This window comes from Tripterygium wilfordii, chromosome 7 (assembly GCF_013401445.1).
Source record: "Tripterygium wilfordii isolate XIE 37 chromosome 7, ASM1340144v1, whole genome shotgun sequence".
NCBI classification, from domain to species: domain Eukaryota; kingdom Viridiplantae; phylum Streptophyta; class Magnoliopsida; order Celastrales; family Celastraceae; genus Tripterygium; species Tripterygium wilfordii.
Window position 1 is genome coordinate 2,402,990 of NC_052238.1, and position 21,581 is coordinate 2,424,570.

General features: G+C 38.5%; 4 protein-coding genes across 6 annotated transcripts; 2 read left to right on the forward strand and 2 right to left on the reverse strand.

The window, feature by feature from the left end:
• Positions 1 to 70: 70 nt before the first annotated feature.
• LOC120001979 (serine/threonine-protein kinase D6PKL1-like) lies at positions 71 to 4,522 on the reverse strand. Of its 2 annotated transcripts, none has more exons than XM_038850512.1 (4): positions 4,197 to 4,522; positions 3,586 to 3,674; positions 1,738 to 3,295; positions 71 to 1,200 (listed from the first exon to the last, which is right to left on the reverse strand). In XM_038850512.1, the coding sequence occupies exons 3-4, from the start codon at positions 3,237 to 3,239 to the stop codon at positions 345 to 347; spliced, it is 2,358 nt and encodes a 785-aa protein (XP_038706440.1). In that variant the 5' UTR covers positions 3,240 to 3,295; positions 3,586 to 3,674; positions 4,197 to 4,522; the 3' UTR covers positions 71 to 344. The 2 variants fall into 2 exon arrangements, with proteins under 2 accessions (XP_038706440.1, XP_038706438.1); XM_038850510.1 differs by having other exon boundaries at positions 1,738 to 3,482.
• Positions 4,523 to 6,384: 1,862 nt separating this feature from the next.
• Positions 6,385 to 10,428, forward strand: LOC120001618 (serine/threonine-protein kinase D6PKL1-like). Its single transcript, XM_038850010.1, has 2 exons — positions 6,385 to 7,287; positions 9,198 to 10,428. Exons 1-2 carry the CDS (start codon positions 6,773 to 6,775, stop codon positions 9,991 to 9,993), a joined length of 1,311 nt encoding a protein of 436 aa, XP_038705938.1. The 5' UTR covers positions 6,385 to 6,772; the 3' UTR covers positions 9,994 to 10,428.
• A 543-nt stretch (positions 10,429 to 10,971) lies between these two features.
• Positions 10,972 to 19,166, forward strand: LOC120002781 (peptidyl-prolyl cis-trans isomerase CYP71). Of its 2 annotated transcripts, XM_038851597.1 has the most exons (14): positions 10,972 to 11,171; positions 12,032 to 12,117; positions 12,594 to 12,682; positions 13,040 to 13,279; positions 13,420 to 13,541; positions 13,743 to 13,818; positions 13,977 to 14,084; positions 14,165 to 14,341; positions 14,461 to 14,678; positions 15,347 to 15,479; positions 16,462 to 16,685; positions 17,434 to 17,587; positions 17,877 to 18,038; positions 18,850 to 19,166. In XM_038851597.1, exons 1-13 carry the CDS (start codon positions 11,020 to 11,022, stop codon positions 17,958 to 17,960), a joined length of 1,863 nt encoding a protein of 620 aa, XP_038707525.1. In that variant the 5' UTR covers positions 10,972 to 11,019; the 3' UTR covers positions 17,961 to 18,038; positions 18,850 to 19,166. The 2 variants fall into 2 exon arrangements, with proteins under 2 accessions (XP_038707525.1, XP_038707526.1); XM_038851598.1 differs by lacking the exon at positions 10,972 to 11,171 and having other exon boundaries at positions 12,065 to 12,117; positions 13,032 to 13,279.
• Positions 19,167 to 19,831: 665 nt separating this feature from the next.
• Positions 19,832 to 21,423, reverse strand: LOC120002784 (60S acidic ribosomal protein P2-like). The gene is made up of 4 exons (XM_038851601.1): positions 21,268 to 21,423; positions 21,083 to 21,172; positions 20,263 to 20,489; positions 19,832 to 20,115 (listed from the first exon to the last, which is right to left on the reverse strand). The coding sequence occupies exons 2-4, from the start codon at positions 21,168 to 21,170 to the stop codon at positions 20,089 to 20,091; spliced, it is 342 nt and encodes a 113-aa protein (XP_038707529.1). The 5' UTR covers positions 21,171 to 21,172; positions 21,268 to 21,423; the 3' UTR covers positions 19,832 to 20,088.
• Between the last annotated feature and the right edge of the window lie 158 nt (positions 21,424 to 21,581).

Here is a 21,581-nt window from a genome sequence, read left to right on the forward strand (position 1 = left end):
TCACTGCCCTGTAGGCTGTAAGAGAGCTAGCAAACGAATAACATCTACCTGAGGCATTAAGACTTCCGGGAGATGAAGAACTTGGACGCATAAAAAAAGAGTCCAAACCACTAAACCAGGCCGCTGATAGTAGCATAGCATAATATTCAGACGAGAAAATCCCACTCCATGAGCAGTGGATACTACCGTATCACTCTATATTCTATATCCTTAACAAGTGAAGCCTATTTGCTGAATTACATTTACACTATATTCTATTATTATATCAGTTACAAGAAGGATGAGGAATCTCTTTTCCAATAAGAAATCATGCATCTTCGGTCGTCATAATTCACAAATATGGGCTAAAACATCTCAAACTCTATATGTTCCCTACCATTGGATTCCTTATGATGGTTGCTCTCTGTATTATGAGGGTCTGCTGTTGGCACACCAGTCGCAGCATCACAAAATTTGGGCAGCTCTGGTGGTATCGTGCAGCGAATCAAAGCCCAGTTGATGCCTTCAAAGAAGGGGTGCTGTTTGATTTCTGTAGCCCCTTTCACAGAACCTAATCGACTCTCTGGTTCTTTTATCAACAACCCTCTGATCAAATCTCTTGCATGAAAACTAACTATAGGACCATTCGGAAATTTGAGGCTTTGGGACACCACATTGGCCAGGGTTTCTTCATTCCCAGGACCCTTGAAGGGGGTCTTACCATATAACAGCTCAAATAGCAAAATTCCAAACGTCCACCAATCAACAGAGCTCCCGTGACCCTCAGCTTTGATTATCTCTGGAGCTAGGTATTCATGGGTTCCGACAAAGGAGTTTGACCGGGCACTTGTTGGCTCCACCACAAGCTGTGGCAATGGGCTAACTTGAGCAGCTGGGTCAGATTTGATCTTCCGAGATTTTACAGCGACTGATAGAAGCCTAGGAGTGAAACAAGGAACTTGCCAAGATGGCTGGAGACAAAAAGGGTGAATACAGCTACCTTCACTGCAAGGACTGGACCTATTTTTTGAGGAATCCGCACTTGGTGAAGATGACTTAAGGAGCACAGGACTAACAGTACATCTGAGAGAAAGGTCAAAGTCTGTGAGCATTATATGCCCATCTTCTCGGACCAGAATATTTTCAGGTTTTAAGTCTCGATAGACAACCCCAAGCATGTGCAAGTATTCCAACGCAAGGAGGACTTCTGCAATGTAAAACCTACAAATATGACAACATGACATTAGTTTCCAGAAGATCAAGGGACCAGAGTAAACATTAGGAGTGAATCAACTTGTGCATCAACCTAATGGTATGAAACTTGTCTCCTTCAGATTTAGGGTTTAACAGCACTCTTAGCCAGATCAACTTGTGTATCAACCTAATGGTATGAAACTTGTCTCCTTCAGGGTTAGGGTTTAACAACACTTTTAGCCACATAACTCATTTCTTGAATAAATGCAAACAAGACAATTTCTCTTATAGAGGAAATATATTTGTAGAGAAACACAAATGTATTTATGTATCTATCTCTCCATATATATGTTGCATGTAACAACTTGGTTGAGAAAAACACCCATAGCACATAGTTTATGCACAGACACACATGATCACACGCAGCTCATAACTAGATTATGCATAGAACATAGTACAGCATATACGAAGTCAGGAACCGGTTGTTAGTGAAAAACATATATAATGAAGCTAAGAGATAGAGGTAAAAATCATCAGAAGTGAAGCTATAGGAGAGACATTCACCTGGCTGCATATTCGGAGAAACACCGACTGGGTTGCTTCTGCCTCAGCACATGTAGATCTCCCCCAGGACAATGTTCCATAACCAAGCACGACAATTTATCCGACACCAAATAGCCATATAATGTAGGGAGAAAAGGATGATCCAGCATCTGCATAATCTCCCTCTCAGTTTGGGCCCTAGACACCTTCTTCCTGCTCGCCAAAAATTCATTGTCCATCACTTTTAATGCAAACAGGCAGTTTGTGTCAACAAGCTCAGCAAGATAAACAGTCCCAATATCACCGCAGCCAAGCTTCTTCAGTAGCTTGAAGTGTCTCAAACCCAAGCTTCCGTGCTGCTTCTGAACATGGTGAACGGCTTCCCATCTCAAGTCTTTTGACATGTGAGGTCTATAGCCACAACGACTAGATCCACTTAGATAGCTATCCTCACTAAGAGTTGTGCTACTACTATACTCACCAATACTACTTTTTGAGCTTTGGGAGAACTCCCCCTTTTCTCTTGATCTAGATCTCTCGTCAGTTATTGTCACTACGGTTCTATTATCACATTTCAAACTAGTACCAGGTTTGCTTGAGCTTGCATCAGGAATACTTGAATTGACTTCAATGCTATGATTTGAATTTCTACAAACTGGAGATGCTTTTTGATTTTCTTTATTCCCATTCTTTGGACTATAGTCGCGTGTCCAACTGCTCAACTTACTTGCACTAGGACCTAGATCATCTTTTTCGTTGCATATATTCAAACTGCTGGAAGCAGAAGTTGAATCTTGCTTTACTTTTTTCTTCATGAAGCTCTTGTTTCTGAAGATAGGCTTGATAAAACATGGACTATTGCAACCAGAATTGCTTACTCTACTACCAGGGCTGGACTTGGTAAATAAAAATGCAGAATGGAACTTGTCCTTCTGCCCCTTCTCTGGCATGGGAGTTTCTACAGTGACTTTACTCAAGTCTGAGGTCCTTTCGTCAACTTTCTCACTAATATTAGCAGTAGAAGAATCTGCAGATGTCAGCATGTCTTTCCCCATTTCTGTTATCTCAGCATCCGAGCCACAGGGGGAATGAAGAATCTGATCCTGTTTAGGTAATTTAGTCATCATGGATGTTTGTGTCGTCACTTCAACCAAAGGAGCAGAAGGATGAGAACTTAGATTCGATAACTCTGCTTTAGGCACTTCCAGAGGTCCAAACCTCTTCTCAGAAGAATCAGATGTTATTCTCTCGGGTACTAAAGAGATTTCTACTAAATTTGCTTTCCCCTGAGTCAGGTGGGAGACAGATCCATTGTCCTCAACCACCACTGCTCTGTAGAACCTTTTGATTGTTCCTGATTCAGGAATCCCTGATGCACCAGCCGGCCTCAATAATCGCTTCGTTGCAGCCAACTCTGATGCCTGAGAGATGCATAATCCTCTCAGTGCCTGCTTCAAACTCACAGGTTCTGAAACTCCAATTCCCGAAGCCTGAGATGAACCGACTCTCATGGGTCTTTTCATTAAACTCTTCCTTAAAGCATCTCCACCACCAGCATGGGACAGGCTGCAAGCTCCAGCTGAAGTTTTCACATCAATTGCACCAAAGAGACGGTTAATGTCATCCTCTATATACGTCTTTTTTCCACTTTTTGGCATAAATTTCATTTTGGCCTTTCCACCTCTTCTGGCTTCAAAATCTAGTTCTTCAGTTGATTCAACAATTTCACTAGTGCTAGGTGACGCATCCATGTTTGTAGGACTTAACTAAATATCCATGAACAAGTACATTGACATATGAATTATACTAATCCATTTCCGAAGAAACATTTTGAAGATGAAGCAGTGCAGAGATCAGATAGAATCACACCTTTTCTTTCAGGTTCAGTTCAATCATAATGATTGCGAGATGCAAATAGCCTAGTAATATCCATCTACTAACAATCAAGCTGTCAAATCCTACAATGAAAAGCAAGTCAGATAATAGAAGCCATATCAGTTGATAGTAAACAGTATTTAGAGATAATGGTCATTTATACATAGAATTTAGAGAGGCGTGCGAACAATTTTCAATGCTGGCATAAATTATCTGAACCATTGTTAATTTAAGCCAGAATTTTGAAATTGTTGGGATTTCATAAAGACAAAAATTCAGATTAATTAATTTTAGTTTCATTGAAATCAATCACCGTGATCACAAACTTTCAGTTGGATTACATCTGAATTCATATTCAAACAACGAAAAAAAAACAAATTAAGACTTCGTGAGATCAAAAACACAAAACAAGCGCACAAAAAAAAGTGAAGAAAATAGTATAATCACAGTAACCAACGAAAAAAACAAGACACTAACTAAACAAAGAAAAATAAAATCACGAAACCTAAGTACCACCTCTGTTCGCGACTACCACGGTACCGTACAATCTAAGAAAAAATTATAACAGATGAGAAACATATAGATACGGAAAACAGAGAACGAACCAGAGGAAGGCCAGAATCGTCGAAAAGAACCGAATCAGACACCGTTGGCAGCCTCAAAGACGACTAATAAAAGAGAGAACCGCAGTTGCAGATATAGAAATCTAGGGCTACAGAAACAGAGACCGAAAGCGAATAGGGAGGAGATATTAGGGCACGAGAAGGACGTTGGAGAGTGAATGAGGAAAAAAGGAAAGTTAGGAAATGCAAATCACGAGAAGCGTCACTTGCTCGCACTCAGTCACGGTTTCTCTCTCTGCTACTGTTTCTTTCTCCGAGATGGCGCAAAGAAATAAGACGGAGCTTTGAGTTTTTTCTTTTCTTTTTGTTTTTTCAAATTGCGTTGTATTTGTATGGCCAGGGAGTCGCATACTGGCATCCTCTGCACAGCGGGCATACTAGTCTCGTGCTTGCCTCTCTTTTTTTAAAAATAAAATAATCAATTACGTGATGGAAAAATAATAATAATAATAATAATAATTTTCCCTTCAATTGGATTTCGGCAATATGCCGACCACTTTTGTTTCGGGTTTTGGGTAAGGAAAATATTTTTACGGGTTAAGAAAATAACACAAATTGGGTCATTAAATATTTCGAATTTCACCCATTACACCATTTCCGTGCAATTTCAATCAATTTCATATCGATAATTGCCAAACCGGTGTGTAGAATACAAAACGCGACATCGAATAAAAAATAAAATAAAGCATGTGAATGAAATCAATTAAACAAAGAAGAGTGAGGAGAACTATTATAGTGCATGAACCAACCATAATTTCTGACGATACCAACAAGAGGAGGAACTATGATTGATTATTTGCAATAATATACCAAATCAGCAATACAATTAATTAACCATATACCAAGTCATCAATACAATTTAAAAAAAGATTGAACTTTCCAGCAGAACTCCGCTCATAGTGGATGATCACTTTCTTTTACTTGATTGTTACTTTAACTACCATCATCATATAGATTAGGGTGAAAAAACAGGGCCCTCTTTGACCGATTATGAGTTTTGAATTGATGCGCGCAAAATACCCTTTTTCATCTTTTGAAATGGCTGTTTAATTTTAACTTTGATACTCATTATTAACACATAAGATCCAACACCAACAAGTATAATAATCACAACCATAACTTGTGCCTTTTTTTTGTCAATGTAGATGTGTGTTTTTTTTTCGTTCAAAGGTATCATAAGGGATGGTAGGAATATTCGTAGATTATATGGTACTATAATCGCTCTCTTGAACTAAAGAGGTTTTGGGTTCGAATGGGATAGTAGAATAATTTTTAAAAATATAAAGAACAGTGAAGTGAGGGGTAGGAATGCCCGTAGAGGTACCCAAAAGCGAACAATACCATAATCAACGCACTTGAAACATGTCTCGAGAGGAGGGTAAGAATGCATGTAAAAGTATTAGATAGTGGATAATACCATAGTCAACACATTGAAACATGTCTTAATCATAAAAGCTTGTGTGGCATAGCTCAAGCCGTGTAATTAATTAGACAATTATTTATTATTGTTTCACTTTATACAAACATGTATCTATCAACAATCTTGCAACCAAACACGCCTGCATGGCTTTTATGTAGAGGACAATACTAGGTGAATTGGAGTCGAGACAATTAGTTTGTTAACTATCGTCTATCTACGACAATGCCAATTCCATGTATACAGGACAACAACTAAACTCTTAACAGAAATTGTACACACTTTGTTGGTTGTAGTAGTAATCTAATTAACTTTATGGAATTATGATTAGGAAGATTTAGATATGATATGTTCCTTGATTAGCTAATGACTTGTATGAGGAAGGAAAGATACCAGCAGACGCAAAGTTCACATCCTCCTGATTGTGAGTTCTGAAAATTGGAAAACCAAATCAATAATTTAAGCCCACGTAATGAACCAAATATTTGATTTGTTGCCATTCTGTTATATTCATTTTGAAGCGCCAAAAATCATTTATCCCTTTCATTTATTTCTACCCAAAATTTGGAAAGCACGAATGATTGTCGGAATCAATCATACCAACACTAATATACTGAATCCCATAAAAAATCCGTATTAAACATGTTTAGGCGAGAATAGTAGTAATAGAATGAGTGGTATCAATTGAAGTTCTCGTGTTGCACCCCTCTCGAAAACCGACATAAATATTGAATTGGGAATATAATGGTGTACTTTATTTCAGGGATGATCTTGCTTGTTTGTTTGTTATTGTCAAACAAGACAAAAGTTTCTATTATTTAGGGTTGGGAAAGAAATTCATTGATTTTCCCCAATTGTACATGGAATAAAGAAATCGTATGCAATTAATGATCATAAAAAAAAGGTTTCCATAATTTGATGTCGTAATCCCCATTATTAGGATTCTCTCCGAAGATAAGGCCCACCACCATTTCACCCAAAAATCACTCAGTCGGCAAATCCAATGTGTTAACAAATGGCCGGCCCAAAGTCTTGGCCCAATAAAACGCTAAACCCCACTTCAAAAGCTAAAAAGTACCCGTGCACTCACTGTCTCGGTCCTCTCTCCAAAAAGACACGGCGTTAACCCTGTGTCTCTGAAATGGAGTCGTCGTTGCCAGACGACCTCGCCGACGATATGCAGAGCCTGAGCTTTACCTCCACTGCGACCACTGCGACCACAATCCACCGTAGCACGAGTTCCGGTTCCTCATCAACCACTCTCACGCCGGCCACGTCCACTCACGGCTCCTTCTCATCCAAGGTCCGATCCAACATCTCCCTCGCCGACCTCCGCTTCTCCCTTAGGCTTGGTGCCGGCGACATTGGCTCCGTCTATCTCGCAGAGCATAAGAATCCCGCTGATGCCGGTAACTGCGCTCTCTTCGCCGCCAAGGTCATGGACAAGAAGGAGCTGATCTCGAGAAGTAAGGAAGGCAGGGCCAGGACGGAGAGGGAAATACTCGAATTGTTGGACCATCCTTTCTTGCCTACACTCTATGCAAGTATAGACTCGCCCCGTTGGCTCTGCCTATTGACGGAGTTTTGTCCCGGCGGTGACCTCCATGTCATCCGCCAACGCCAGCCCAATAAACGGTTCGACGAAACCGCCGTCAGGTGCACGCTTCATCGCTTGCACGCATTTGATTTCCTTTAAATTTGTTCTTTTTGGTAGAATTATTATCATATTAATAAATTTACGTGATCGTGAGCGGTTTAGTTGAGAGTGACGGATCGGGTCAGTGCGCGTCATACCCGCTAGTTCACTGTCGTCTGTGAGTATGATTTAATTGGCATTTGTGGTCGTGTCACGATTTAGAGAACAAGAAGCGATCCGGAGCGCTGAAGTCAATGGATATGTTTGACCTTTTTTATTCTTCACCTATTAGGGTTCGACGCGTGTAGCTTTGGAAGTTTCACTGTGCTTGTTAAGTATAGAGCCATGTGCCAATTGGACGCTCTTGAAGCCAATAGGGTCTCTACTACAACACTATTACGCTAATGCCACTCTTCTACTACATGTGCCAGTGTGGTTTGTTGTCAGCTAGTGGTTTTATGCATGGTTTGGGGGGGCCAACTACTCAGCAGCAACGGTAGCGCTCCCGCATCCCATAATTTAGCAGTTGAAGGTGTCATGTCCGTGCCAGCTTATTAGGCCTGTGGTTACTGTTTACAAGTACTGTTGCATACTGTGACCAAGTTAGGTTTCTATAGCTGGTCATGACTCATCTGTTTGTCTTGATTAGGAAGGACTAAGATCTAGAATTGTAAATTCAACGCGGCTTAAGATATTGTCTAAAGCGCATAGGCTTGTTATGAGAGGGCCAAAAGACAATACTCCACACTCAAGAGTCCGATGCTGTTTGAAATCTATTCATTTCCCTTTATTGAGAGGACAAATGCGACGCTTGATTTTGCTTTTGTGTTATCCAAAATATATATCCCGGGCATCAAAGTTCCAATTAATTTGTGTTCCGTTATCTTTGGCCCGGGATTTCTGGGTTGATCATTCATATTAGACCTCCCAACAGAAGCGGCTGGTCACTGGTGGTCCCAATTTTTTCCTATTTGCTTCCTGGTCTCTTGTTTAGTGTTTCTAGCAACAAATTTCTACGTATTTTGTCTACCTTTTCTTTTTAAGACATGTACAGACCCTACACTCCTCATTGTTTTTTTCTTATGGTTTTCTATAATTTTCTACTTGTTTCGGCCTCTATAGAAAGTAGACATAGCCAGGGAAGTTATGCCAATAATGAGGTAGACAGAAAATCCATGAGCTCTTTGTGAATGTGAATGAATAATCATATTGGCTTGGATGATTCAATAATGATCTACCTTCTCAGCTCATATGATTTTAAATTTCTTTTTATAAGCTAACCTTGTTCCCAAATTATGGTGCCGACCATATATGCTGTCGATCCTCGTCTCTGCTCTAACTTATGAGTACTCCACTCTGTTGTAGAAACATTTAGTTTATAGTGATGAAGTAAAAAGGAAAGTTAAGTAGACGATTATGGTGATTTCTTTACTAAACTTCGGTTTTTGGCGCATGTTGGGTGGAAGTTTCTTTTCCTTTTTTCTTTTGATTATAGATTGCATCAGAATAAATAGTTTGGCGTAGAGATTACAAGGAAGTTTGTTTAGAACATATTTAGGTCATTTCTGGTATGCATATTGTAACAGATAGAATCAAAATAATTTAATGCCTTGATTTGACAATATCGTGCATGTAAACCGCAATTTCTGGTTTCTAAAAGAATAAATATCTAGAACTATCGCCATTAGTTGGTCCACGTGCTTCCTGGGTCATGTAATCGAGTGCTTAGGGACTGTTGCACCCTCTTGATTATTCTATTAGGCGATGGTCCCCTGTTTGAAGCTGCACTAATCTTATTTTAATCTCATGTGGGTTTACTTTATTAGTCTATTTGCGAATCAGCTTAGCATAAGATTGCTTTTTTTCTTTTGTAATTACTAAGTCAATTAGTTCATTCTTAATGGGATGCTTTGATTCCGTGTTATTCCAGGTTCTATGCTTCAGAAGTGGTAGTCGCTTTAGAGTATCTTCACATGATGGGAATTGTATACCGCGATTTAAAGCCTGAAAATGTGCTCGTTAGATCAGATGGCCACATCATGCTCACAGATTTTGACCTTTCATTAAAATGTGATGATTCTACATCAACGCCGCAGATTGTTTCTGATCCAAACACCCCTGTTTTAGCCCCACAAACCGAGTACCAGGTAGAGCATCGTCCATTCACCTCATCTTCTTGCATCATTCCCAGCTGTATAGTCCCTGCCGTTTCATGTTTCAACCCAAAACGCAAACGCAAAAAGAAGATAGGCAGTCGTGCTGGGCCCGAGTTTGTGGCTGAGCCGATTGATGTCAGGTCCATGTCATTTGTAGGTACCCACGAGTACTTGGCACCGGAGATTGTGTCCGGTGAAGGCCATGGGAGTCCAGTGGATTGGTGGACACTCGGGATATTTATGTTTGAACTATTTTATGGGGTGACACCCTTCAAAGGTGTGGACCATGAACTAACCCTAGCTAATATAGTTGCTCGAGCCCTCGAGTTCCCCAAGGAACCTGTCTTCCCAAATACGGCCAAGGATCTGATCTCTCAACTATTAGCCAAGGACCCATGTAGACGAATGGGGTCCACAATGGGTGCATCAGCAATCAAGCACCATTCTTTTTTCCAAGGGGTCAATTGGGCATTGTTGAGATGTACACCTCCACCGTATATTCCCCCGCCGTTTAGTAGAGAAGTTGTATCAGATGAAAGTTGTCCTGAAACTCCAGTGGATTATTTCTAGTAAGTTGAAATGAAATGCTAATAAGTAATAAGAATGCGAAGGCTTTGTCATTGTTTCTAGCTCATTGTTACTTTCCGGTTGGCCGAGATGAGTGGATCTCAAAGAACAAATTGTTAAAGAATCCAGGATTTTATTGTCCATTGTCAGTGCTGATGTTGGGAACATCGGATACTGACAAGATGAAAATTAAGCGACGAAATTGGCCTGAAGCCAAAGCCAAAAGGAGCCGCGTGATAGGCTGGCCAGCGATGGCAAAAGGGACCGAAGCATGGGGCAGGCCTTGAAGGAATTGCTGCTTGCTCATGGGGGTTTGTTTTTTCTGGTTTTACTTGTGAAGAGCCCGTCATGTCCTCGCATGTGAATTGTTTGGTGCAAAGGAAAGATGTAGGGGCAGGTGTAGGCCCCAGATAATGACTAAGCCTTTTTAGACGTTTATGTCTTGGAGTTGTTCGTCCTCGCTTAGCTGTTAGGAGCCCAGCCCAAACCTACCAAGCCCACGTTACATTTACCAGCCCAACTTAACATTTGACCAGTTGAATGGAAGGCTAATCCAACCCGACGTATGGCCCAATTAAAATAAAAACAATGAAAAAAGACTGTACTTATATTCGATTCCTATCAGTTAAAAACATAATTTTGTTTAGATTAATCCATTTCCAAAAAAATTATCAACTCAAATTCAATTGCAAACCCTCAAAAACAATAATTTAACATATCATTTCTCAGGAGAAACATTTGATTTTATAAATTTTATAAGATTTTAAAGGGAGTTAAGAGAGTGTTTTCCATTTAATTTTTAAATATTTTCTGGTATTTTTGTTAACTATTTAACAATAATAATAAAAAAACAAAATTTGAAAATGGGCCGACTGACTCGGGCCCTGGTAGCAGCTTATAAAGCACGCACAGCACCAAAGCCCATTCCATCTTTCCCTAAACAGTGCCCTCCCGCGCCTCTTGCTCCCGGGCATATTAAATCCAAGTATTTCAGTCTTCGCCTGCTACAGGAAGCCTAGAGACCAAACAATGGAGGAAGAGAAGAACGGCACGACCAACGCTGTAGTGACAGAGAGCGAGGAAGAGCCTGTTGTTGGGCCAGGGCCAGCGAAGAGAGCTCGCCCTAAGCGTCCTCTCCAGTTCGAGCAAGCATATCTCGACGCCCTCCCCTCCGCTAACATGTACGCATTGCTTTTGCGGTTTTTTGTGTCTCTCGTTTGTTTAATTGTTTCTAAGGTTTATATACTGTGCTATCGTTTTGGACTTTTCCGATTCAGTGAGTGTTTATTTCAATATAATGTGAACTTTGGAAGTTTACGGTTTCTATCCGTTAAAGTGTTTCTAGGGTTTAGGATGCGATCGTTTTGGACTTTCTAATGTGGAGTAGATGGTTCAATTCTGGCTATTGTTTAACTGCGAATCTGGATTTGGCAATCTGATTCCCACCATCCCCAGTAGATTTTATTTAAACTAATTGATCTTAGCTTGGCTTATTTTAGTTATTTACCCCTCTATCTCCAATTCACACGTTTAGACTGCAAACCCTAAGTTTCAAAAGGGGCTTGGAGTGACGAAAACTACTTGAAAATCTTATGTCATTTTCTTCCCCAATCAACGAATTTCAGACCAATAATCTCAGGTATGTCTGAGGCACTTTTTAAAATTTGAAGTGGGGTAGATATTGTCCAACTTTGCATTTATCTGTGCCTTTTTACGTTTCATCTAGATGCAGATTTGTAGCTAGGTAGTTGCGTCCTTCGGAATTTCCTTGTCTGCTTCCGCAATTTCCAGTTGCTCCCTTTGAAAATACAAATTGGCTTAACTTTTGATGTTTTTGGCTAGGTGCCTAGGTGCAAGTAGAAGTCCAATAATGGGATAAGCGGTTTAAAATATTTTAAACAATTTGTGATTACTATCACTCTTTACAAGAGCTTATAAATCACTTTTTCGTTTGCTGGAAAAAATGTTAATAGATGCTTGAGAAGCTTTTACGAGGTTTTCTTTTATAATTTTTTTTCTAACCTTGATTTTCATTTGACAGGTATGAGAAAAGTTATATGCACCGGGATGTGGTTACGCATGTGGCCGTATCAGCAGCTGAATTTTTCATAACTGGAAGCATTGATGGTATAAGTAAAATAGTGTTTCCTTTTTCATTTGAATTGTCACTTGTTTTTCATATTTTCATATGAATGCTTGTTCTGCAATGCAAGAACGCAATACCTCTTTTTAGATACTTCAGATCTAACTCATATACTTGAGGTTTGGAATGTTTCGTGGCATGAATGACTCAGGAATAGATTGTTATTACTGGTAGAAGTTGGAAATGTAAAGATTGATAAATAGTGACAAGCCTTTATTTGCCTTCTCTGAGGATGAAAATTTACAAAAGTAATGTTACACCTAGGTTGTTAGCAAAGCAGATAGACTTGGTCATGTTGATGATATTTTGTTAGACTGTTTCTCAACTGCAATCAGGGTCAAGGATTAGTGTGGGCAACAATCTTTTGTTGTTGTTGATGATTGGATTTGTTATCAGTTTGTTGATGACTTAGTTTTGTTTGTTTTCTTTTTAACTTTTTTTTTTAATTGTACTGAATCAGGGCATTTGAAATTTTGGAAGAAAAAAGCTATTGGCATTGAGTTTGCAAAGCATTTCAGATCCCACCTTGGTCCCATAGAAGGTCTAGCGGTGAGTTCTTTTCCTTTGACTTCAGAGATCTCAACTGGAAACAGATTTGATAGCTGACACTTGCATTAATCAACTTTTTTGTCCCTTGAGTTTTGATGGTGCTTAACCTTTATCTGTGAATTATTTATGTTTTTTGCATTGACCCTTGTGTTTCAGCTTACAGGTCTAGGTACCATTCCACTTGTTAGATTGTCTGGAATGAGTGCTTTCAATGATTCACTAATATTTGCTATTGAAACATCATGTTTATAAACATATGCTGTTTCCTTATTCTTCTTCTTCATTTTCTTTTCGTCATATTTATTGTTGTTGGTGGCTTGGTGCAATTCTCAACTATGGCCTTGATCAGGAATGCAGGTTAGCGCAGATGGTCTTCTTTGTTGTACTATTTCAAGCGATCGTTCAGTGAAGGTGTATGATGTTGTTAATTATGATATGATGGTTATGATTCGCTTATCGTATGTTGCTGGTAGCGTTGAATGGGTCTACAAACAAGGGGATGTCAAGGCTAATGTAGTTGTTAGTGATCGGAACTCCTCATATGTGCATATATATGATGTACGAGCTGGTTCAAATGAGCCCATCATCTCAAGAGAGGTTTTTAGTTGCCTTGAAATTTGCTGTTCCTTATAATTAACTTTTTTTCCTTCTTACTGTCTTCATCATTTGCCGGGTAAAAAGTTCTTATAAGTTTCTTTTCCTTCGGATCTCTATATTCGTTGACTTTTACTCTCCAGATACACTTGGGGCCTATAAAAGTTATGAGGTACAATCCTGTATTTGACGCTGTTATATCAAGTGATGCAAAGGGAATAATAGAATATTGGAGCCCTACTGATCTTCAGTTCCCTGCAAGCGAGTATGTAGTGCGTGTTAGAATTTGCATTCTGTTTTTCCCTTTATAGCTATATTTTTTCTCTTTTATCTTCATTCAACGCATAGTGGCGGACATGTTATTATATCTTGTTCTTCTGGCAACCTTTATTATTAGATTTAAAGAGTTTTTTTAGGTTTTCTTATTGCCATGAACACCTAACAGTTCATTTTATTGTGCATGCAGGGTGAATTTTAAGTTGAAAAGTGATACTGATCTATTTGAAATTGTGAAGTGCAAAACCACCGTTTCTACAATTGAGGTATGATATTTATTTGTCAAGAACTTTGAATTGCCAATGATTTGATGACTTTTTTGTTCGATACCTCTGTGTGCAGTTGCTGTAATTGCTGAGTCTGTAGGAGTTCTTTTTTGTACGAATAGAAATTTAGTGATAAATATAATTGCATTGCTCTTTAGGTAAGCCCGGATGGTAAGCAATTTTCCATTACATCACCCGATCGTAGAATACGCATATTTTGGTTCAGAACAGGGAAACTAAGACGCGTTTATGATGAATCACTTGAGGTAATGACAAATTTTGCTGTAGTCATGTAAAATATGTATTTGTGCTCTATTACAATGATTGAATACCTTTTGTTGATTAGGTGGCTCAAGACCTTCAGAGAAGTGATGTCCCCATGTACCGGTTAGAAGCTATTGATTTTGGACGAAGGATGGCGGTTGAGAAGGAAATTGAAAAAACAGAAATTGCACCATCACCAAATGCTGTTTTTGATGAAAGCTCTAACTTTCTCATATATGCAACTTTACTTGGTATAAAAGTAAGACATTACCTTCTTGTAATTGGACTATTGAAATTTTTCTTAAATATCCTAATTTTTTGTATATGTTTTTTTTTTGCTATGATTTCTTATTGTTTCATTGCTCTTTGAGTTGACAGATAGTAAATATGCATACCAACAAAGTTGCTCGAATTCTAGGAAAGGTGGAGAGCAATGACAGGTTCCTGAAAGTTGCCTTGTATCAGGGCGATCGAAGTAGTAAAAAAGCGAGAAAAATTCCTGCAGCTGCAGCAAATGTCAATGAAAGCAAGGAGCCTTTGACAGATCCTACTATTTTATGCTGTGCTTTCAAGAAACACCGGATCTATTTATTCAGGTACCATTGCTTCTGCAGCTTTGCCAACGGTCATCTTCATCATTGAAGCATTAAACCTAAGTATCTAGGTTCAGTAATGCGATATACAATGAAATCATGAGTTTCGTAGTCTCTAACTCTCTATCATATTTGATGCTTATCAAAAAAGAAATTGTTATATTTTGGTTTTTGCCTATCAAGGAGGGAGAAAAAGATGTCGAGCACTCTTGGCATATGTGCCCCAAAACTCTGACTAATTGTTTTATTTATGATTCCAAATAGCATTGATGAATAGTTGGGGAGAAGAGCATGAACGCACACCTGTTTTCTTATCGTTTTTAATAAGTAATGTAGTTATATTATTATATTTGGAGGGAAGAATTGAAACTTGTTCCCCTTGTACAAGTGATTAGAAGTACACTACTTTTAGACAGAGCTCCTCGACATGATTTAAGTTACTAAAAACCCTTTCTTTGAATGGACAAAAGCTTTTATTAGAGGGCATCAAGGGGGTGCCACCGTGCCACCCACGATAGTACAAGGAGAAATTAACAATAATGCCTTTATTTTTAGATCACAAGAATTGTAGATTGGCCCCTGTACAAATATAGGGTTGAAAAAGTAGAAAACTCAAATTTCCCGTTCTGCATAATTTGATTACATTATTATGAGTTTTATGCTGTACATAGCCAGAGGGAACCCGAGGAGCCTGAAGATGCAACTAAGGGAAGAGATGTGTTCAATGAGAAGCCTCCACCGGATGAACTTTTGGCTGTATCAGATATCGGGAAGGCTGTCACAACATCTCTACCTGACACTGTGGTGTGCTTTCTTTCTTATATGTTGATTGCTTATAGCTAGGTCTAGATCTTGTTGATATCATTAACAATTCACTTTTGAGGTTGAATTTAGTGACCTTAATGCAGACTCTTGCTTTGAATTACCTAATCTCTTCTTGATTTCTCATTGGATGTGTTGACTGATAGAGATTCATTATGTTATGGCTGTTTGATGGAGGAATTGAATTGGCTGTTTGATTGGTGGAAATTTTTGTGTTCAAAGAGAGCAAGCTCTTCTTTTTTTTAAAAAAATATTTTTTGAGTGTGTGAACAAAAATTATGATCCAAGGCATCACCATTGATGCAAAGCTGAGGAGAGAGTTTCTATAACATTGTTAAGGTTGCTACTTGCTTATTAATTTACCTCAACAAAAACGGAGGTTCAACCAAATTTCCTTAACAACTCAATTTGGAGTCTCAACCCATGGAGTTACTTCTATTCCTTTCCTTCCAAAGGTTGCATGTCTTCGAAACGCGGCAAGGAGCTTTTGTTTTCCTGTTGAGTCAGTTGCAAAATTATTTTGTAGGAATGCTTATCTTGAAAAAAGGCGTGCTAGACATTTTTACACCTATAAATGTTTCCCTCTAACCGTTCTTTGCTTATGTCAAGTGAAAGCTTTTCTAGTTTTTGCATTTATGTATCACATTTTCTTTATTTTATAGCCTTTTTGGCTCTGTAAGGTAATAGAATTTCATTCATCTCATGAAATTTTCCATGGGTCATTAATCTAATTGTCATTCCAATAGGTAGGTTAGTCTTAGTCATTAATATTGTTTGAAAGCATGCTAGACATCACAAGATTAATGTGTTATGCTACACATCTTTTGTTGCTCCCGAGCTATTGCTGCTATTCAGGCTCTTTTGTTGTACCTGGTTTTCGTATTTTCCATGGCATGCATTAAACTTCACTGTTTTCCCCCATTTCTATGTTCCTTTTTCATATACACTCTTCATATTGTATCAGATCCTGCATACAACAATGGGTGACATTCACATGAAACTGTACCCTGAGGAGTGTCCAAAAACTGTGGAGAACTTTACAACACACTGCCGGAATGGGTATTATGATAATCTCATTTTTCATCGTGTCATCAAAGGTTTCATGATACAGACAGGAGATCCTCTGGGAGATGGCACTGGTGGACAGTCTATTTGGGGAAGGGAGTTTGAGGATGAGTTCCACAAAAGGTAAGGATTTTGAAACGATTAGAGCATCAAGCAGCCATACTTTTTTTTTTTTGGGTGGGGGGGGGGGGGACGGTGAAAATATTGTTGTTTTGTTATCAATCAGGGGATTTAACCTGTGATTTGTCGGTTTTTTGATATCGTTATGTTTACTGTTTGACATTGAAGGAGTGCCTCATTATCGAACATTCTTATCCTTCTCTTCTGCTTGTTTCCTCTTTTATGCATCTAAACATAATAAATGACACAACAGTTATTGTAGGGTGGTTTTGAAATTGTTTTGGATTTATGTTTAAGTTGGGTTGCACGATGTGCAAAATAAGAAAGAAAGACGGTAGAGCTTCCTCCTTTTTGCTTGAGGATTATATTTGTTTTAGCACAAAACACTACATAACTAAATTAATAACACCCATCTACAAAGCATTAAATCAATTACATCATAAGGTATACTTTCCTTCACATAACAATTTTAGGTGTATTGTCACTGAGGACTATGGTATTGTTCCCCGTTAGCTCCACACAAAAACTTTCATACTTCAATTCCTTCACTGTACTGGCAGCCAATGATAGCAAATGCTGTTCTCTATGTTGCCATAGTAGGAATATTAGTGGAGATTCTTGCATCTCCTTTCGAGTATTATACATGCCAAAATTGGCATTTTCATGTATATTTTGTTTTGTTCTCACGTATTGCTATTAACTACGTTTATTCAGTGAGCATAAGTAACATAACCTATATCTGTCTATGCAGTTTACGACATGACAGGCCCTTCACGGTATCCATGGCTAATGCTGGCCCAAATACAAATGGCTCACAGTTCTTTATCACCACAGTGGCTACTCCATGGCTGGACAATAAACACACAGTTTTTGGAAGAGTTTCCAAGGGAATGGATGTTGTCCAGGTATACATTTGCATTATGCATTTCACGACATTACCTGCACTGGCTGAAATAATATCTCAGGATGCAAGTCATATCCTCCCATCGAAAAATTGACGGTTACCTTGTTCTCTGAATTTTTGGGTTAAAAGAATTTCTGTCTCAAGAGGCCTACTGGTAGGACACACACTGTAAAGCTGTTTCCTATTTGACGGCACTCCTTCATTACCCATCTCGTGCTTGCATAGTTTTGTTTTCGTCTTTCATAGCCATAGACTAGCAGGCATTTGAAACTAATCTATGTTGTTGACAGGCTTTAGAGAAGGTAAAAACTGACAAGACAGACAAGCCATATCAAGATGTGAAAATATTAAATGTGACTGTCCCCAAGTCATAGGAGAAGCTCCTCACTGGTTATCCATCAACGTATGATAGCAGCGGTTGCGACGATTATTGCTTCAAAAAACTATGCCTGGTAAAAACCTTCATTTTTGACTCAATGACCTGCAGTTATGGTTGAGGCTTCCTTTTTTTATTCCTTTGTTTTCTCTTCCTTTTTTTTTCTTCTGTCTATCCCTCTCTATCCCCCAGTCTCCTTTTTTGCTTAATTACATAGCTCATGTTGATCAATAAGAGCCAAATAGAAGAGATATCCTCCCAGAAATATTGGATGAAGGTGCAAAAGAAACATTGTAGGGCGCTGTCAAGACATGCAATGTTGAATAAGATCAAGAGTTATTCTCTAGGAAAAATTTTACTGCTCTTGATAGTGCCTGAACTTGGTGCCCACTGGGAGCACTTTACACCTTATTTCTAGGGCTGAAAAATTATCTCTTGCTTCCTGGCAATGGGTTTCCATTATTAGCAGCTTCTCACAATTTCTGTTTCTTTTTAATGTGTGCAATATCTCTGGATAATTCTACGAAGGAAACTTTGAGTACTTTGGTTGTGAAATCTTATGTTTAGTATGTGGGAAAATGGAATATGGAATGCATAACTGAGGCATACTAACTCCTTTTGAGGCCAATGGAAACATATGGTTTCTGGCAGGGGTCAAGCAAATTAATTGATGGGGAACGTAAGGTTGTAAATCTCAAGTGATGCGATTTATGTTTAAACATTTGGAGTCTTGAATGCTACCTATTATCTAGACCTGGAAAATTTTCTTCCTATCTTCAAACATTTTGTGAAGTGCATTGTTCTTTAACTTCTACTCAACCACTTGTAATTAATTATAGAATGGCTTTTTCAAACTTGGCTTACTGTAAACTATGTTGCTTTGCCAGGTATCTTTCGCTTGATTATGGTTGGGAAAACAGAGGAAGTACAAAATGATAGTTTTTAATCTGATTTCACTTCTTATCTTCTGAAAATTTTGGGTCTCATTGTTGTATTGGTATTTGGTAGCTTGTGTGTAAAACATTAGTCTTCTATTAACTTCATCTTTGATTGGTTTTGTTTTATGTTCCTGCCCAGTGCTACATGCTGTCAAGTTTTTGAACCCAAGTCTTTTGCATGTGTTAATTACCACCCTGAGATTAGAGCACTAACCTGTTGATTTTAATACCTGAGATAACGCCGCTGTTGCAGCTGCGAATTTTGCTGCCTGGTGACGGCATACGAGGTTCTCATGTTCTTTGAAGTTTGTTTTTTCTTATTGTTGTTTCATTACTAGCCCGAGTTCGTCTCATGACCACTGAGAATTTCAGGTCTCTATGTTTCGCGACCACAAGTCGTCAAGTACCAGCGTTGAAAATAAACAACCCGTACGATACACCAAACATTCCTAGCTGAATTTGAAAGTCTGGATGGCTGATACATTTCTTACAAGTTTCAATTGACAGAACGGCGTACGTTGTAGCAAGATTTGACAAAGGAACTGAGATTGCATTATCAAAATGCTTTATACACCCGAAAGCAAATTGTGTTCAACATTTATTTTAATCCACATCAAGCCCATGTATTCATTATTGATACTAAAGTTCAAACATTTTATCCATTCCACAGATTTCAACAAACGAAGAACCGACTCCTCGGACCCCATTGCAATTGTACTATTCTTACCATACTAAATTTAGGAATAAATAAAACCATATTCGTACCTAAACCAAACACGATGCCAACATTATGGTGAATAAACCCTATCTTCATTGGTTCATACAACTGACACATTTACCAGAAAGGTTGAAAAAAACATGCATACACAAAACAATTGTTGCACAATATTTGCTAAAAAAGCTCAACAAAGTAATTAAATTCACAATGAGATCGATCAAATCAGAACGCAAACTAAAATTAACGATCATATAAGAGTTTTTGACATAATTTGTCCACCAAAAGTCAAAAACCTCAATATCAAGGCATCCAACTACATAATACGATTAAAAATCATATAAAACTTGACATAATTTGTCCACCAAAAGTTAAAAAAAAAAAAAAAAACCAATATCTAGGTATCCAACTACATAATCCTTAATCGTAGAGCGAACCAAAAACGAACAAGATATGAACCAGCAATCATCCTCTTAATCAAAAAGGCTGAAACCCATATCCTGTAGAAGCAGCACAAAGAAAGCACATGTCAGGAAGAATTATAAAAAATATATTTGCAAGAATAAACATATCTATTGGTACAAAATAACAGGCTGCAAATTAAGAGAGTGAAAAATCCTTTAGATTCACACAAAAAGTATGCTTACATCATCAGACTCTTCAACCTTCTCTTCTTTCTTAGGCGCTTCTTCAGCAGGAGCAGCAGCCGCAGCACCACCTCCAGAAGCAGGAGCTGCTGCAACAGCAACACCACCGCCACCAGAAGGTACGGAAGCTAACTTTTCCCTACCAGAAGCAATTAGTTCTGTTGGATCTTTTCCCTTGACTTGATCCAACAACAACTTAATCATGTCCTCATCAGCCTCGGCTCCAACTATTAGTAAGCAAATCCAACACCTCAATCAGATCACAAGTGATCCTAACAATAAACAATATACTACGAAAAAGTAATATGACCTTAAATAATTTGATTCAAGACATGTCATGACTTCATGCCCATAATGCGCAACAATCTCCGAAAGAATTCAGTAAGAAAACCAAATAGATTCTAATAATTTTCAAAATAATTCCTATAAAAGAACAATCAAGAAAAATATTAGATAGAAAAACTTAAGAAGCAACAGTACTCAAATCTGTTATCCATCACAGAGCATCCAATGGCAAATATAGAGTTAACCACGTCTTTTCAGAAAGTAATCACAAATCAATACTGAATTTAATGTAAATCCAATATATATAGGTGCAACAAATATATGAACACACAAAAAAAAACTTCGCAATTTCACGTCTGCAAACCCAGTAAAAGTATGAAGCCCTAAGCAGCATATCAAATCGAAATTTAATATTCTCGCAAAAAAGGAACTACATGAGCGACTTGCAAAGGGAATCAACCACCATAGATACCAATTAGCTTCACCATCCACGTCAATTCGATACTTCCGATTAGAAAATTATAGAAAAAAGTACCTGATCCAAGAATAGTCTTCAAATCATCGGCTGTTGGATTGGGGTTGCCACCCAATAGAGCGAGCAAATATGCGGCTATCACCTTCATATCTGCTTAAACAATAAAATTACCCAAGTCAATAACAATACAGACATCTATCACACCACTGGTCAAGAAAGGGAAAGGGAGAGAAGAAGATACGTACTCAGTAGTGGAGCGACGAAAAAGAAAAACAGAGGAGGCTGCTTTCGAAAGTGGTCGCAAGGTTGCTAGGGTTTTTAAGGAGAAAGAGGGCCGCGGGTTTTGCGATGGAAGGCTATATAGGTAGGCGCACTGCGGTAGGGTTTGTGCTTATTCAGACGGGCCTAACATGTAGCCCTACTCCTATGAACCATTGGTTTTTAAGAATAAACTGGGCCGACCGAATGGTCCACTGGGCCATTTCCCATTAAAGATTTTCGAAAAACAAATTTTATCTATACACCACGTAAACAATATCTTTACATGATTTCATTTATG

Excerpts from the sequence above, each read along its gene's own strand:
- LOC120001979 (XM_038850510.1), bottom strand. The coding sequence starts at position 3,612 with ATGATTGAACTGAACCTGAAAGAAAAG. Across the intron at positions 3,483-3,585 it reads AACTGAACCTGAAAGAAAAG|TTAAGTCCTACAAACATGGA; the intron begins GTGTGATTCTAT and ends ATGGATATTTAG. Across the intron at positions 1,201-1,737 it reads TTCTCCGAATATGCAGCCAG|GTTTTACATTGCAGAAGTCC; the intron begins GTGAATGTCTCT and ends TCATATTTGTAG.
- LOC120002781 (XM_038851597.1), top strand. The coding sequence starts at position 11,020 with ATGGAGGAAGAGAAGAACGGCACGACCAACGCTGTAGTGACAGAGAGC. Across the intron at positions 12,118-12,593 it reads CATAACTGGAAGCATTGATG|GGCATTTGAAATTTTGGAAG; the intron begins GTATAAGTAAAA and ends GTACTGAATCAG. Across the intron at positions 13,542-13,742 it reads CTTCAGTTCCCTGCAAGCGA|GGTGAATTTTAAGTTGAAAA; the intron begins GTATGTAGTGCG and ends TTGTGCATGCAG.
- LOC120001618 (XM_038850010.1), top strand. The coding sequence starts at position 6,773 with ATGGAGTCGTCGTTGCCAGACGACCTCGCCGACGATATGCAGAGCCTG. Across the intron at positions 7,288-9,197 it reads TTCGACGAAACCGCCGTCAG|GTTCTATGCTTCAGAAGTGG; the intron begins GTGCACGCTTCA and ends GTGTTATTCCAG.
- LOC120002784 (XM_038851601.1), bottom strand. The coding sequence starts at position 21,170 with ATGAAGGTGATAGCCGCATATTTGCTCGCTCTATTGGGTGGCAACCCC. Across the intron at positions 20,490-21,082 it reads GAAGACTATTCTTGGATCAG|TTGGAGCCGAGGCTGATGAG; the intron begins GTACTTTTTTCT and ends GCTTACTAATAG. Across the intron at positions 20,116-20,262 it reads AGGTTGAAGAGTCTGATGAT|GATATGGGTTTCAGCCTTTT; the intron begins GTAAGCATACTT and ends CTGCTTCTACAG.